The sequence below is a fragment of the Phascolarctos cinereus genome, unplaced genomic scaffold, assembly GCF_003287225.1.
Source record: "Phascolarctos cinereus isolate Bilbo 61053 unplaced genomic scaffold, phaCin_HiC Scaffold_8;HRSCAF=390, whole genome shotgun sequence".
Taxonomy (NCBI): domain Eukaryota; kingdom Metazoa; phylum Chordata; class Mammalia; order Diprotodontia; family Phascolarctidae; genus Phascolarctos; species Phascolarctos cinereus.
In genome coordinates, this window is record NW_027556291.1 from 27,155,970 (window position 1) to 27,172,309 (window position 16,340).

General features: G+C 46.8%; 1 protein-coding gene across 1 annotated transcript in view; it reads left to right on the top strand.

Moving 5' to 3' along the window:
• Nucleotides 1-16,340, top strand: part of LOC110193066 (actin-binding protein WASF3-like) — a 74,114-nt gene that overhangs the window by 40,529 nt on the left and 17,245 nt on the right. Inside the window, 2 exon segments of the mRNA XM_020964635.2 lie at nt 7,648-7,805; nt 11,131-11,265. Coding sequence (XP_020820294.1) covers nt 7,673-7,805; nt 11,131-11,265 — 268 coding nt within the window. The 5' untranslated portion in view covers nt 7,648-7,672.

Genomic DNA, 16,340 nt, shown 5'->3' on the forward strand with positions numbered 1-16,340 from the left:
CTACTGGCTCCTTTCTTGGATTTTGTCTCTTGTCAATTTCTAGGTGTCTCAATTGCTGTAAGTCTTTCATCATTTTAGTCACTCCTATCTACCTTGGTGGATTTACAAAGGCAGATTTCTGTCTCCCTTATCATTTTCATTTTAAAGCCCTTTTCATTAGACTTGTATAACACCAGCCAAGGCTTTAGCCAGGAGTCCGTCATCCCTATGTTTTAATCTGTGGCTCAGAAATCCAAATTCTATTCTCAAGCACCACTTTCGTAGCCAATTTTCAATTCGCAAATTCATTTTTCTCTTCTGTATCCCTTTCCTTCAATGGGAAGCACTACATGTGCTCCTGTGGTCTTTAGTTCATGCCCAAGATGGCATAATCTTTGGTAGTGCTTTCTAGATTCCTTCTGGCAGTATCATGTATTCCCATGTAGTCATCCATTTTTACAATCCTTGCAAAGTTCTCTTTTACGTCTTGGATACATACCCCAGGAAGACAACAAACTTCTCTCTGATGCTACCATGCAGACAGATAGCATCAGTACACTATAGTAGGGGTGTTACCAAGGGCCACAATTTGTCTCTTCTTCCTCTGGTCCTCACTGGAGGAGCTCTCACCTTCCACCACCTATGGCTTTGCAGCTACATCGTCATCCTTTTTTTCCCCTTTTCTCAATTTTTTTTATTAAACAGTTTATTTATTAATTTTTACTTTTCAACATTCACTTCCATAAGATTTTGAGTTTCAAATTTTCTCCCCTTCTCTCTCCTCCCTCCTCCCCAAGACGGCGTGCAGTCTGATATAGGCTCTACTTACACATTCATATTAAGCATGTTTTCACATTAGTCATGATGTAAAGAAGAATTAGAACCAATGGGAGGAACCACGAGAAAGAAGAATCAAAACAAAACAACAAAAGAAATGGAGAGCCAATAGTATGCTTCAATCTGCATTCAGACTCCATAGTTCTTTCTGTGGATGTAGATAGCTTTTTTTCCATCATGAGACTTTTGGAGATGTCTTAGATCTTTGCATTGCTGAAAACATCTAAGTCTTTCAAAGTCAGTCGTTGCACAGTGTGGCTGTTACTGTGTACAGTGTTCTCCTGGTACAGTGTTCTCCTGGTTCTGCTCAATTCACTCAGCATCTGTTCATATAAGTCTTTCAAGGTTTTTCTGAAGTCTGCCTGCTCATCATTTCTTATAGCACAATAGTATTCTATTACATTTATATACCATAGCTTGTTCAGCCATTCCCCAGTTGATGGGCATCCCCTCAATTTCCAATTTTTTTGCCACCACAAAAAGAGCTGCTATAAATATTTTTGTACATGTGGGTCCTTTTCCCACTTTTATGATCTCTTTGGGATACAGACCTAGAAGTGCTATTGCTGGGTCAAAGGGTATGCACATTTTTATAGCCTTTTGGGCATAGTTCCAAATTGTTCCCCAAAATGGTTGGATCAGTTCACAACTCCACCAACAATGCATTAGTGTTCCAATTTTTCCACATCTTCTTCAACATTTATCATTTTCCTGTTTTGTCTACATCATCATTCTTTGCAGGAGAAGCAGCTGCATCCAGCTCCATCCTCTTCTTCCTCCATGTGACTCCTCCACTTTCCAGTCTCCCAACGAGGGGCAAGTTCCCCCTCTACCACATCAAATCCTTTTTTTCTTTGAGGCCCCACTTCCCTTTTTTGTTTTTTGGCTATTTCATTGTTCCTGATAACTTGGAGTATGAAGCATTCCTCAAGTCCTAGACTTAGAATATACGGAGCAGTTACTTGGCTATGGCAAAAAGAAATGTTGCTCACTCAGTGCAGGTCACTGGAAAATCCTCACTGTTCTCCATGTCCATGGAGATTCTCAGCCTTATTTGGTTGTTTTCCTGCTTGTGGGTGTTCATACCTTGTAGCCAAAGCACTTGTTGGTGTCTTTCTAGCCTTTTATCCAGTCTCAACAACTTGACAGCTGCATCTGATTTGTTTTACTTGCTTCATCAGTGGTCTTTTCTTGTTCTTTTCTTAGAATCCTTCTCTTCTGGGTCTTTCCTTAATCCAGTTACTTTGCTGAACTTTTCTCATGGAGGTGAGAAGTAGAACCTGGACCTTCACAGTTTTCTGCTCCTCTTTATTCACATCGAGTCCTGTTTGCTTTTCTTGCTGCTTCCTACACTTCTGTGCCTTGTTGTGAGCCTGGAATGCCCTCACTCCTCACTTTTCAGTTCTTGACATCCTTAGCTTTCTCCAAGGCTCAGCCCTAGTGCTACCTCCTCTATAGGAGGATTTCCTCCACCCCCACTTGTTAGGGCCCCCTGAAATGACATTATATTCGTTGATTTGTATATACAAAGCTAGATCGTGATTAATGCTGGTTCTGATAATACAAAATTCAATTTAGGGCAAATTATCAAGATACCAGGTCACATTTAATGTAAGCTAAAATTCAGTTCATGTGATACATGTGAGCTAGTCAAGGGCTTCATAACATGCCACTACATTGTCAGTCTGCATTTGCCTGTGGTTATGTGTGGATGTGATGTATTGCTGCATACCTACCATGTTACCAACAATTTAAATTTTTTAAAAAGAGCCCTTAACAAGATGGACGAAAGAAAGAATACTTCAGATGGAAACATGGCCAGTGCAGCAGAGAAAAGGCTTGTTATATTAGACTAACAATTTGATGTAATTGAACAGTAAAAACATGGTCATAGTGACATGAAAACAGGACAAAATGTCAAAATGCCCAAATCTACAGTAAAAACACACAGATGAGATAAAAGGAAGATTCTGGAGAAGGAGACCTTCCAGCCCTTCCATGTCTAAGAAGGAAAAAACTCAACTGTACTGAAGGGATGCAAAATCACAGCAGTAAATTTCCATTTCAAGAAAGCCTATATTTCCTCATATAAAAAGGAAACAGTCTGTCCTTATTGAGCCCCTTGTAATCAGTCTTTGATATCTACTTTATATTTCTCTTAGATCTTACAGGTCAAATTTTCTGTTAAGTTCAGAGGTTTTTTGTTTTTTGTTTTTTGGTTTTTTTACAAAATCCTGAAAGTCTGCCAGTTGACCAAATGGCCATTTCTTTTCATTCAGGATTATGTTTAACTTTGCTGGGTATGATATTTTCCACTGCAACCCCAGTGCTTTTGCTCTTTAACATATAGTGCCCTCTGCTTGTTAGGTCTGAAGCATCAGGCATTGCCAAACTTGTGATTTTCCTACCACTTCCTGTGAGTGCCAGTAGCCCTGGCCTTGGGATGCAGTTGAGCATCCCAGCACGTATTGAGCACACACACCGTATGCCAAGCATTGTGTGCTAAGCACTGGAGGGGGGAGAACATCGAGACAGAACACAGACGTGTTCAGATGCACACAGGGGAGTCTTCAAGGAACAGAAGCCAGCACTGATGCTGAATGCCACCAAGTTTCAGCTTAATGCAGTTCAGCTCAGGTGAGGGGAGTGATTGTGTGGGAAGAAAGACAGTGTGCAGTATGTTAGAAAGATTGTTGGACTTCTCTTGGTTCCAGTTCTAGGCCCACCATTCACTAACCATGTGACCTTACACAAGCCATTCATTTCACCCTGGAAGCCTTTTTCCTCAGCTGTAAGAGGGGGATGATAATACTTGCATTGCCTGCCTCACGGTGTAGTCATGGGGAAAGCCACTTGGAAACAATAAAAGTTTTTTTCTTATTCCTATTCTGGGATCTCTCTGAGATTCAGTTTCTTGATTTTTAAAAAGGCATAATAATAAGTGTGTCATAGGGTTGTGAGTATCAGATGAAATGATGGTTATGAAAAGGCTTTGTGACCATAAATCATCCAACATAAATAAATGTATCACAGCTCGCATATATGAGCTATTATTAATAATACCAATGATGGGGTGGAAAAGGAGCAGTGACATAGTTCACTCGACTGTGTCCCAAATTCAGCATAGGGCCTTTTCCTGCTAAACCTGCTTCTCCTTTTATCTTCATCATTTCTGCTTGTGCTACTGTCATCCTCCCAAGCTTCCATCTTTCAAACCTTAGAGTTCTCTTCTTCCCTCCTCCCATCCAGCCACTTACCAGGTGCTCTCAGTGGTACTTCTAGAACCAGTCTTACATCCATCTATCCATCCATCCATCCATCCATCCCTCCATCTATCCCTCTCTCCCTCCCTCCTTCCATCTATCCATCTCTCCCTCCATCCATCCCTCCCTCCCTCCATCCATCCATCTATCCTTCTCTCCATCCCTCCATCTATCCATCCCTCCCTCCATCCATCCATCTATCCTTCTCTCCCTCCATCCCTCCATCCATCCCTCCCTCCATCTATCTATCCTTCTCTCCCTCCATCCATCCATCCCTCCATCTATCCATCCCTCCATCTATCTATCCCTCCCTCCATCCATCCATCTATCCTTCTCTCCCTCCATCCCTCCATCCATCCCTCCCTCCATCCATCCATCCCTCCATCTATCCATCCCTCCATCTATCTATCCCTCCCTCCATCCATCCATCTATCCATCCCTCCCTCCCTCCATCCATCTATCCTTCTCTCCCTCCATCCCTCCATCCATCCCTCCTTCCCTCCATCCATCTATCCTTCTCTCCCTCCATCCCTCCATCCATCCATCCCTCCATCTATCCATCCCTCCATCTATCCATCCCTCCCTCCATCCATCCATCTATCCTTCTCTCCCTCCATCCCTCCATCCATCCCTCCCTCCCTCCATCCATCTATCCTTCTCTCTATCCATCCATCCCTCCATCTATCTATCCCTCCCTCCATCCATCCATCCCTCCATCTATCCATCCCTCCATCTATCTATCCCTTCCTCCATCCATCCATCTATCCTTCTCTCCATCTATCCATCCCTCCCTCCATCCATCCATCTATCCTTCTCTCCCTCCATCCATCCATCCCTCCCTCCATCCATCTATCCTTCTCTCCCTCCATCCATCCATCCCTCCATCTATCCATCCCTCCATCTGTCTATCCCTCCCTCCCTCCTTCCATCTATCCATCTCTCCCTCCCTCCCTCTCTTCCTCCCTCTCTTCTTCCTCTGTATTCCCACTGCCACCAATACTGGGCCTTTATTCCCACCGGCTTTGGCCTAGTGCAGTAGGCTCCTTTGAGGGCTCTACTCTCATCTCCCTTTAATCCATGTGGTACGTTGCTGGCAGAATGATCTTTTTTTCAAGGACAGATCTGGTTCCATCACTCCTCAGCTCAGAAACTTCAGTGGCTGCCTATTGCCTCTAAAGGCCAGGTACAGGCCTTCCAGGACCTCCAGCATAGTGCTCTGCCTTGCTTTTCCAGATCTCAGATGTCTCCCTTCCATTCATGTAAGGCTTTGGCTAAGCCAGACAACTCTGCCCCTCAACTGCCTCCTGTCCTCCTCCACCCGTGTGCTTTTGCCCACATTTTTCTCCAAGCTTGTGATGACCTCCTTCCCCTTCGTCAGTGATGAGTTCTGTAGTGAGCCTTGGGTTTTTAGAGATGGAACAGACCTTAGACCATCAGGCTCAATGCCCTCATTTTACAGAGACAAACTAAGGCCTAGAGAGGAAGTGATTTGCCCAAGGTCATACAGGGGGTTAGCAGAACAAGGTCTAGACTCCAAGTCCCTTCTTTGGGGGGCCTTGGTTTCCTTCTCTATAAAATCAGAAGAGTAATCTGTGCTCTCTTGGGCTTGTGGTTTGGATGTTTTGGGAAGACAAGTGTCTTGACCTCTTTGGAGAAAGCAGCTCTACTAGAATCTGCCAAATGGGGGGCACTCCAGGTGGCTGGCCTGAAGCCCTAACCAGTTCTTTCCCAATTAGGTTCTGTATACATTCCATGCCCCCTGGGCCCCCTTTGGAACTAATTAACTGACCTCAGCAGCTACTGCTTCTAGGTTTTGCCATGGTAATGGGCTGCTTTTCTTCCATCCCCAAAGAGAAGGGACTCATGCCCACCAAAGCTTCACCCCTCCTCAATGGGGCAGCTGCCAGCTTGCCCCACCTCTGCTGGGAGGTCCCTCAGGCCCACTGTCCTGGCAAATGCAAAGGCTGGCACTGTTTTGTGGGGGGTTTTGAGCAGGGAGGAATGGGGTCTGGGAATTGGCCCCCTGGGACCTCTCTGAAGGTTGCTCTACCACTGTCATCCCTTTGAGCATACCGGAAACCCAGCAGGCCTGGATTCTTCTGCAGTACCCACTGTTGCCTGCCAGCACCCACTGATAACAGTTAATGGAGTGTGCTTGGTGCTCGTGGCTACCAATGAACTGCCACATATCTCTGCTGCTTTTCAAGCTAAGCATCCGGGCTCTGGGAACTAGTTGGACAATAAGCTAGTTCATCAGAGGGAAAAGCTCATGCAACGTGGTTATATAGCTCTCACTCAGCTTGCTTACTCCTCCCCCTTCCTCCCCCACCCCCAACTGTTTTTCTTTGAGGCAGTAGAACAACAACATACTGGTACATTGACCAGGCTGCCCCTTTCTTGGGCATGAAACCAATGTTTTTCCATCTCCCTCTTCCTCACAGCAACCTAGGAAGGCGCACAAGGGCACAGAGACCCTTAATGCTCCCTTTCACACATGGGCACACTGAGCCCCAGAGGAAAGAAAGGGAAGGCTCCTCGTGGTAGTAAGTCAGTGACAGACCTGGGGCAGGAGCCCAGGGTTCAGGTTTCCCTACCAATTGAAATTGAACTGAATCCAACATGGTGACTAGCTGGAAGACTTAGAGGGGTTAGCCGGCCAACCAGAAGGGGCTTTGCCGTGAGGCACTGTGGTGTTTGCCATTTCGGTCTGTCTCGTCTGGTCTGATTGCCTGGCAGAGTTTGGAGACTCACACAGACCTATAGTGCACAATCTGAACCCTAAAGCAAGATTCCTGTGGGGAGGTACAGGGAGGGTTAGATGGGACCCCGCAGTTAATACTGCTTGGCAGCCTAGAGGACTAGGCAGTGGAAGCAGGAGGGGAAGGAAAGGAGGCAGGTATGTGGTGAACTTCTTACATTGGGCCAGCAGTCTGGATGGTCATAGTTCTTGGGGAGAGAGTCCAAGAGAGACCCAGCACCCTTTCCCTTTGATTGTCTGACAAGGCAATAAGAAGGCTACCCCTCCCTTCCCCAACAAGAGAGAGTGAGCCCTGCCGGAGCTGTGCCACATAGCCAGCTCTGGGGAGGATGCCCTCCAGGGCTGGCTGGAAGCCAAGCCCTTTTCTAACATTTTGATTTGGTCTGCTAAGAACAGGCTGGTGGCACATGCAGGTGACTGCATCCAACTGGAGGTCAGCAGTGAAGGGTCTCACCACTCACATTCTGGCTAAGTCCCTTGGCTGCTCAGTACCTTAGTTTTCCCATCTCTAAAATGAGAATCTAGATCCTCATGTACCATGACCATAAGAATGGCAAGGCCGTTTGCCAATACAAAGAGTGCCTACAATGCTATTAAATACTAAGGGAGACCAAAAGGGATGACCTAGCAAGAGGTACATAAGGTGAACCAAAGAACTTCTCGGGTGTAGGGAGCTGATTCCAACTTAGGCCTTTCAGCTTGGAGTTTCTGGCCCTCCGCTGAGGTCCCTGATCTACTTGTCTTATGTTCAGTCATGAGCTCAACTCTCCCTCTTCTTTTTTTCCTCTTCTACCCCACCCCTCCCCACAGATGATACTGAAGACAACCTAGGACAATGCCACTGGTCAAGAGGAACATTGAACCCAGGCACTTGTGCCGAGGTGCCCTGCCCGATGGCGTCACCAGCGAGCTGGAATGTGTCACCAACAGCACCCTAGCTGCCATCATCAAGCAGCTGGGCAGCCTCAGTAAGTGGGCTGGGCTTTGAGGGCCTGCGGCCAGGCCTGGGTATATCCTTCTGCACGGAGCCATTCACCTTTTTCTCCTGATTTGGTCTCTTTGACCATTGGGGGTAGGCAGTAAAGTATCATAATGTCTAAGGTTGAAGCTTTAGACTTGCTCTTCTCAAATCTCTCATTTTATAGGGGATACTGAGTTCCAGAGAAGGGAAGTGATGAAGTAAGTCCCTGTCTTTGGGGAGTTCATCATCTTAGGAGGCCACAGATTTTTGAGGATAGAAGGTGATCTCAAAGTGTCATCTGATCAATTCCCCCACCCCCAGACAAGTAGGCAGCATATCTAGGCCATCCCAGAAAGTTTATTTATTGTTGGTTTCATCCTGAAAGATTTTACAGCCTTCTCTAGGAACACAGCCTCCTGATGGTCAAGAGACTCTTCCTAAATGCTCCCCCACCATGATGGCCAGCCCATCAATGGGCTACTCACTAACTTGGGCAAATCACTCTCTTTTCCTGAACCTCATAAGACTATAAAATGAGGGGTCAAACCCCAAGCTCTCTAAGGTCCCTTCCAGCCTGGCTCCCAGAAAATGGGCAGTGTGTGCTGAGGTGCTCATGTTGCTGTAGTTGCCTAGTAGGGGCTCTCCCATTAGCAACAGAGGGCAGGCTAGGATGTAGGCAGAAAGCTCCTTCCCTGTTGAGACATTGCCTGGGATAGTGGCAAAAGCCTCAGCTTTGGAGGGAAGCTGTGGCTTTAAGCCCTGGCTCCAGCACATCCAAGCTGTGTCGTCGGCAGGCAAATAACTTTACCTCTGTGGACTTCAGGGTCCTTGGAATATGAAATGGGGATAATACTTGCCCTCCCTGGTCCACAGAGTTGTTGTAGAATTTGTTTTGTGAAAAGTGCTTTTTAAACCTTTAATGCGCACTGTTACCATTGGGACAGGAAACTAGGTGAAGCATTGGGGAAGGTCTGTGATTTGAACTGCTCCAGATGGCCTGGGGCCTGGCTGCGGGGCCCTTCCCTTTCCCTGTGTTCTAGCCCTAGCCTCTCACCTCTCAGCCAGATGTTCCCAAATGGAGGGCCCTCCTTGCCAAGTCCCTGGAGCTTGGGAATCAGTGGCAAATGCGCTTCCCATTTGGCTAGTGAGCCAAAGTACTCTGCTCTACGCCCATCAGGTCAGCTTGGGATGCCTGGAGAGTCAGAGGACAGGATGCAGAGTGGGAAGGAATATGGCATGGCATGCTGGGAGGGGCATCGGGGTCAGGAGGGACCTTTGGCCATAGCATGCCATTACCTGGGTGGGGGACCACAGGACATGGCATTGGTCCCACCTAGAAGGACCTAGGGACACAGAATTTCAGTGCTAAGAGGGATCTTGGGAGGGGTTGGGAGTTCAGCTTAACTCTTCATTTTACAGATGAGGAAATTGAGGCTCAGAGGTAGTCATTGATTTGCTCAAGGTCAGTAGCCAAGTAGTGAAGCTGAGGCTAGAGCAAGGTCTCCTCATTCTTAGGCCTCTGTTGTTTCCTTTATGTCAGAGCTGTCTCTCTCTCCACCCACTTCAAAGGCTCAGCCTTAGCGGGCAAGAGGGATGAGGCTACAGAAAACAGCTGTTCCCAGCGGGGAGAGCGTCTTCATGCAGAGACTGCCTCCTGTCCCCAAGAGGGCCCCAGCCTAAGTAGCTGTGGCTGAAGTCCAAGAAATAGCAATGGCAATGTGTAATGATGCACCTAGATTGGAGGACACCCTAGAGCCTTCACCTTGTGGCGTGGTGACATAGCACATGTTCTGCGGGCCAGGCTGCTCCCCCATTCCTTCCTTTCACTTTTCAGGGCCCTTTGGCCCGAGGCATACAGGGCCCTTACTTTGCTAGCAGCCTCTGTTGTAAGGGCCAAAAGCATAGAGTAGACCTAACAACACTGTCAGAGCTGTCAGAGACTTGGCATGTCCCACTTTTCTCCTCTATTGATAGTGTAAAAAGAGGACAGAGCAGGTAGAGGGCCATTTTTAACTCAAAGGAATGGTTGTCTAAGTATAAAATTTTAGGCATCAGCAGGAGTGACAGTTTTGTGTCCCTCAGATCATACCCATAAAGCTCTTGTTGGAACTTTGAGGAAGAGGAGGAGATGAATTCTGAATGATGTGAAGGCAGTAGGGGTGTGGATGATGCTGCCTGGCACTGGGCAGTGAAGGAGGCCCAAGAGCGGTAGCCAGTCATCGGGGCAGCGCAGCTACTCAGAATCTCACTAGCTCCCAGAAGCCTGCCCATAATCACAGAATCTGAGTGTTAGAAAGGATCTCACAGGACATAGAATCCACCCCCTAGCTGAGCAGGAATCTCCTCTGCAATTCTCAGTTGCTAGTTGCAGACCTCCAGTGATGGGGAACTCATTACCTCCTGAAGTAGCCCATTTTGTTTTGGCACAGTGCTGATTATTAGGAAGGCTTTCCTTACATTGAACTGAAATCTACTTCTCTGTGGCAGGCAGCACCATCCATACCTGATTAGCAAAGTTGGGGCTGCCCTGTCTGCTCTGGCCTTCAAGGGGGGGGGGGGCTCCCATGGCAAAGCCAGGAGCCACTGGCCTCTCCAGCCACCCAGTCGTCTGTGGAAGAGATGTGGCAACACTGGTCTCAGTGAGATTGACCAGCATCATGGTACGGTGCGAAGAGCTGAGCACTTAGTCTACTCATCTGCCTTCGACCCCACAAGCAATCCCCCCTCTGAGCATCAGTCACCTTATCTGTAAAATGAGGGTCCTGAACTTTGTACACCTCACTGCATGGCCTCATTGTTAAAAATGAGGAGTGCACGCAGTGGGCCAGGCACCAAGGCCTTCCCAGAACCACAGTTGTTCACCTGGCTTTGGCCTACCACCAGCAAGGAGAAGTACTTGGGGGAAGTCAGGATGTTTAGGCTGGAATCCTCAAGAGAAAATTTATCGAGAAGACAAGATGGCCATCTTCAACTGTCTTGGGGAAGAGGGACTAGGACAGCGTGGGGAATCTGCAGCCTCGAGACCACATGTGGCCCTCTAAGGTCCTCAAGTGTGGCCCTTTGACTGAATCCAAACTTCACAGAATAAATCCTCTTAATAAAAGGATTTGTTCTGTAAAACATGCCTGAACCAGGCTTAGTTTGCTTAATCCCAGAGGGCAGCAGTGGGGGCATGAAGCTGAGGCAGGGGAGCAGAGGGTGGATGAGGATTCTTGTTCAGTGAGCAAACAGGGAAGCTGGACATGGGGTGGCTAAAGCCAGCGCTTGGGCTTGGGAGAGTATTGTGGGGAACCCTCTCAAGACTTTCTTTGTCCCTCTCCCTCCAATTCCAGGCAGACATGCAGAGGACATCTTTGGGGAACTTTTCAATGAAGCCAACAGTTTCTACATGCGAATGAACTCGCTGCAGGAGAGGGTGGACCTCTTGGTGATTAAGGTCACACAGTTGGACTCCACCGTGGAAGAAGGTGGGTAGGGCAGGGTGAGCTTAGGGAGCATCGCTCTTTCCTGGCCGCAGGGCAAGGCTGTGTTTTCTTCTTCTTGCCTAGATTATTTCCAGTTTTCTCAGGGGATACCTTAGGCCTGCTGTTTGTTAGGGTCTTAGGCCAGAGCCCTGGCACCAGGGCTCCAAGGGGGCACTGTGATATTGGTTTGTCTCTCTGTGACTTGATTATACTTTCAAAGCTGGCCCTAGTTGTGTATTTTTTCAAATAAGTTTTCCTGATGCCTTTTGTTTGTATCTTATGGTCACTTTTGGCCATCCCAAATTTGAATTCTTCTGTTTCAATAAAAAACAGGCAAGAACAGTTGATGAACAGTGCTTTGACAACACTCTGCCATCATCGTCCTGAGAGGACTTCTCCATCCTCTCTCCTTTTTTAAAAAGCAAATTTGTATTTTTGTTCATCTCAACAGTATCTGTACATTTGAAAAACATTAATATAGCTATGTAAAACATTAGTTTGCAAAATGACAATGCTTTTTTGTTTGCATATGGACACCTTGAAATAGCTAATAACTACCTACATACATACACACACAACCTAGGGGTGCATAGCCCCTTATTAATTAAATTGTGTGACTATAAAACTGTGGTCTGCTGTGATGTAGAAGGCGTCAGGGAAGAAATGGATGGCCAAGAAAGGCGTGGGAGCAGTCAGGTAACAACAGATGGTGTAGCCCACATGCTTGGCTGGTAGGCACTAGCTATTAAAAGATGAAGAGGAGGGCACACAGCATGTTGGCAAGGTCCTCCACGGAAAGTTTCAGACTAGGTGTGGCTATGAATGAGGAGGAGTCACAAGGAAGGTAGGGCTGGCACCATTGGCAAGAGCCAGTTATCACAATTGACATCTAGCATTTATTAAGCACTTACTGTGTGCTGGGTGTTGTGAGACTCTGGAAGGATGGAAGTATTGAAATGTAAGCACAAGATTTTTGAGTTGGAAAGACACCTCAGAGATTACAGTCCAACCTTTCCTCCCCATTCACTTCACATATGGGGAAACTGAGGCCCTCGAGGTAAAGTGGCCTGCCTTAAGGTATTTGAATAGTAAAGGGGCAGAGAATTCAAACTTGGGTTTTTATTTCTTTTCTATTTTTCTTCTTAATGATCCCCTTTATAATATATATCATATATATAACAGCCCTCTTTATCACAGATATCTTATACATAACAATATATTATCAGAATCCCCTTTATCATACATGTGGTATGTATAACAATATATTATTACAACAACTCCCTTTATAATATATTGTATATATGTCAATATGTTATTATAATGACCCCCTTTTCCCCTTAGAAACCTCCCTTACAACAAGTCTGTACAGTTAAGTGCGGCATGGCCCTCACCTAGACTCCTCATCTGCACAGTGAGGAGGCTAGAGCAGGTGACTTTGGAGATCCCCGCCCCCATCTCCAAGTCCATAGAATGGTGAGAATGGACCAGGACATTGGCTGTGTCTGAAAACGTCTGCCTTATTCTGTCCCTGTGCCGAGAGGACGCCTCCACCATGATGCTCCTCTGAGGTCTTGCTCCGAATTCGAGAATCTTTTCTTTGCAGGGTAGTTCTCATTGGGTACATCAGTCTCCTGTCATTCATGTATAGAGCACATCCTAAATTCAACTGGATAAACGTGTAGGGCAGGGCTTACCTGTTATGAGTGTCCACCCCACCCCAAATTTGGGGAGGGCCTTGTACTCTGTATGTACATATTCCCCTACCCCACTCCTTAAAGCACACATATGCTCTCATATATACACATATTACCTCATGTACACTCATTCCCAATATACTTTAATGCACATGCTCACTCCTGCACACACTTCCACATGTGTATACAGACTCACAGACATGTAAATGGAGATGTAGGACTCACTTACCAACATGTATGTCCTATCACATTTCCAGATGATGCAGTAGATAGAGTACCGGGCCTGGAGTCAGGAAGACCTGAGTTCAAATCTAGCCTCAGACACTTACTAGCTTGTGACCCTGGTCAGGTCACTGAACCTCTGTCTGCTCGAGGTTCCTCATCTGTAAAATGGGGATAGTGATAGTACCTACCTCCCTGATTGTTACAAGAATAAAATGAGATATTTGTAAAGCAGTGGTGTCAAATTCACTATACATAAGGAATCCTGCAAGTGTGTATACACTTAGAAAACTAAATGTTAGCATTATCTACGTTCTGTTGTATTTTTATGCTAAATATTTCCCAATTACATCTGAATTTGCATTTGGCAGCACTTGGGAGGGTCCATGGGCAACGTGTTTGACACCTCTGCAAACCTCAAAGTGCGATATAAATGCTAGCTATTGTTATTACACAGACACGGGCTTGTACATAGCTTCTCAGTACCTGGTGATGGGCCTACTGATTCTCCCCGATGACAAAAAGCTAGCTGCTTTAACAATGGAATCCACTTAGCTTAATTACCTACAAAATGCTGGGAAGCAGCATTCAGGTGCAGACATCCCAGAGGAGTAGCTCCTCTACTCTGGGTTATGTTGTGTAACTTAGAGTTGGGCAGGACGTTGGAGGCACAGTCTGGTTGTAGGACTCGACACGCCACAGGATGATAATTCAAGGCTACATTTCTCTGAGGCCCCTCGAGGTAAAGTGACCTGCCTTATATATATCATATATGTATAACAGCATACTATTCTAACAGCCCCCTTTATCATATATCATATATATAACAATATATTATTATAACAACTCCCTTAATAATATATATGTATTATATACATAAAACAATATATTATTATAATGACCCCCTTATAACAAGTCTGTACAGTTAAGTGTGGCATGGCCCTCCCAGCAGGTGACTTTGGAGATCCCCCCCGCCCCCCCCCCCCCCGTCTCCAAGTCCATGGAAGGGCCTATACCCTGCTGCGATACAGGCTAGAGAAGGGAACCTGCTACAGGCATCGTTTTCTCAGGGCCAGGAACGTTCCCTGGGTTTTGCCCCTGGCCCAGCTTGTCTGTTACAGGTTGTCCTAGCCTACCAGCTAAACCACCTGGACCCAAACAGACCATAGGTACCAAGATTCTCTTTCCAGAAATTGTTCCATGCATTGCTTGATGGGGATTTCTACCCCCTAGCATCAGTGTGGGTTTGCTTCATGAAACGGATGTGTAACTGTATAGTGACAGCTGGCCTTTGGGCCAGTCACTTCAACTCTCTAAGCCCAAGCTCCTTCCCCTGTAACATAAGGAAGTTGGTGGACTAGATGACCTTTGAGGTTCTTTCTAGCTTTGTGATCCTAGAATCAGGCATTCTCGAAGGGCCCTTCCCATTCTGATGGTTTGTGGTCCAAGAGTTCTTCCAGCTCTGAAATCCTGTGATAACGCTCTTCTGATCTCTGCCTATGGTGGGTGCTGAAGGCCGGCAATACTGTGTTTCAACTACTTGCCTAGTGCGTAAAGGAAATCAGGCATTGGCCTAGGTCCTACAAGACAGCCTTAGGCTTTTCTTTCTAGTTGTGTTCTGGTTCCCGTGGGATAGCTGGGCTAGGGCTGGAGCTCCGTGTGTATGTGCCAGACGCAAACACTAGGCTTCTCAGGGCTGGTGATGGCAGGAATGTGCATGGGGCACTGTGAGTGGGAGCAGTGCACATTATGTGGTGGGAGTGGGTTTCTGGTGGCCCACGGAGTTTTGACGATGACTCGAAGGTTGGTTTTTCCATGGTTGAGGTCACTGGTGAGTAGCAGTTAGTTCAAGTTTGCCATCTAGTGGCCATTGCCAGAGCAAATAGCTTGGGGAGGGGGTGATAAAAATAAAATAATGCTTTTCTAGAAATGAGACTAGTTTTAAAAGACCAGCTTATAGGTCTACAAATATTGGCACTGCAGGAGAACCCCTGTATTACTGCCGAGGATGAAGGCTGAGGCCAAGATGCCTGTCGGAGACTTTCTGCATCATACTGTGAAAGGATCCTTACGTCCTAGAACAAGAACAGGAAGGGCCTCCGAGGTCACCTCATGCGCCCCCCTCAACTTACACAAGAGGAAAGTGGAGCCCAGAGCAGGGAGTATGACGTCCCGAGGTCACTCAGATAGTAAGTGGCCCGAGCAGGACTCAAGGCTCCAACTCCTAACTCCTAACTGCAGCACTGTAATTAGCGCTCCTCAATCTGCCACTTACCAGCGTGTGACTTGGGGCAAGGCACTTCAGTCTCTGTTTCTCAGTTTCCTCATCTGTAAAATGGGATAATTGTGCATTTTCTGCCTTCCTGTTGCGAATAAGTAATTATGTAGGCCTTAAAATCCTACAGACATGTGAGCTTCTTTTACATATTTGGGAGCATTAGCATCCTTTCCTGTGTCTTCCAGGAGCTGGCCCCTTCACTCATCCACCCTCTCTAAACCTGCATTGCTCCCTATCTCCTGGCTGCTTCCCTGCTGCCAATAAATCTGCTTGGCTCCCTGCCTTATTTACCAAGCTTTCCCTCAAGTCATGTCTAGATGTCTCTTCCCTCTCATAACCAAACTCCTAGAAAAAAATGTTTTTACTTGTTCCCTTCCTCACCTCCCATTCCTCACACCCTTGGAATCTAGCTCCTAGACTCCCCACTCAGCTGAAGCTGCTCTCAGCCTTTTCGTGGACTTCCTCCTCTTGTTCCTTCTGCAGCTTTGGCACCATGGAGCGCTGCTTCTTTCGATGCCCTCCATGCAGGTGACTGCCAGGTGTACATTGCCAGCCTCCATCTCCTTGCTGGCCTCCATCCCTGCATCTCTGGCTGTCTGCTTGGTTCTCTATTGTATGTCCCGTAGGCATCTCTCCTTACCAGTTCTTCTTCCATGTGGCTGCCAACTTGAGATTCCAGCACGAGGTTAACCATGCCACTCCCCTGCTCAGAAGTGTCTTGAGGAGGAAATACAAACTCTTCTCCCTGGCATTTCAAGCCATTTGCAATCTGGCACTAGCCCGTCTTTCCAGTCACCCTAAAACTGGCTTGCTTGGTATTCCCCATTCCCACTCTGTGACTTTGCCCAGGTTGTTGCCTGTTCCTGAAATGTTCCCCTTCCTCA